The following is a 1,123-nucleotide window of genomic DNA, read 5'->3' as shown; positions in this document are numbered from 1 at the left end:
GAGGAGGAGGCTGATGAAGGTGTCCCGGTTGTCTGAGTGAGGCGGCTCAGCTCCTCCAGTCTCAGTCTGGTTCCACTGTGGAACACCGCTCTGCAACCTACACCGGGACACTCAGTGTGTGTGCAGCATGGAAAACATCTGGAGCCTTCAGCAGGTCACCTGAGCAGCTCTGGACAGAACGACTGTGGAGAGGCTGGCAGGAGTGTGTGTGACGGCGGGAATATAAAATGAGACAGACGTACCACACACAGCACCGACACCGGTTCTACTGGGTTAACGTGAGAAAAAACCTGCTGAAAGTGGGTCGATGGGAAATTAAAAGAAGAAACCTCCTGAAGCATTTGATAAATCTTTTCCCCACTAATGTTTTTGACTGCTATGACAGAGCTGTGTGTACGCCTTCCTCCATGTCATGCCGGTTCATGTAATTCATCAAGTCAGATGTGTACATGGGGGCGTGGACTCCTCCTGCCTGGTTTACTGTCTCTAGGACACCTTTATTATTATAGCTCCACTTCTAAGCCTGACTGTGCTGTTTAATTCTGGTCCGGCTTCTTTCAGCCTCGCCTGTTTCCAGCTGCTGTAACGTGAACATCCCCGGTGAGGGATCAATGAAGTAAATCCACAAATCTCTTCACCAACGTCCGTATTTTAAGCCGTCAACATTTCAGACAGGCCGGAGATGGTGGAGCAGAGACAGTAAAAACTTGGAGAGAGCCTTTCACTGGACATCAGACGGAGACAGAGATAACTTGTGAAGGGAGACTCACTGTTCCAGGCTGTGCAGCACATGCAGCAGAGCTTTGCCTTCAAGGTCTGTTAGGAGCTAGTTAGTGAAATAAGGAGCGATCCCACAACTAACTCGATAAAAACACGTGGCTCCTGAGGAACCCGACAAACGTCTGCAGAACGTCTACAGAACGTCAGCGTGTTCTCAGATTTTTCATCAAACGGACATCAGAACATGTCTGGAACACACCTGCTTGAGCCGAGCTCTGCCGGGGGAGAACTTCCTCTTTGAGATGGCCGGCTTCCCCATGCCGATCTTAGGAGTCAGGGGGAGGAGAACCGTGGGAGGAGGCGCAGGGGGCTGCAGCAAGACATAAGCAGAAGGAGAGGTCAG

The 1,123-nt window shown here is 51.0% G+C and overlaps 1 protein-coding gene across 1 annotated transcript in view; it reads right to left on the bottom strand.

The window, feature by feature from the left end:
- Nucleotides 1-946: 946 nt before the first annotated feature.
- Nucleotides 947-1,123, bottom strand: part of LOC103367565 (proline-rich receptor-like protein kinase PERK9) — a 3,973-nt gene continuing 3,796 nt past the window's right edge. The window contains 1 exon segment of the mRNA XM_008295645.1: nucleotides 947-1,090. Within this exon segment, the coding sequence (XP_008293867.1) occupies nucleotides 947-1,090 (144 nt within the window).

Source organism: Stegastes partitus, unplaced genomic scaffold (genome assembly GCF_000690725.1).
Source record: "Stegastes partitus isolate 25-593 unplaced genomic scaffold, Stegastes_partitus-1.0.2 Scaffold1062, whole genome shotgun sequence".
Taxonomy (NCBI): Eukaryota; Metazoa; Chordata; class Actinopteri; family Pomacentridae; genus Stegastes; species Stegastes partitus.
The sequence above is the reverse complement of the archived record's forward strand: the minus strand, read 5'-3'. Positions and strand labels throughout refer to the sequence as shown.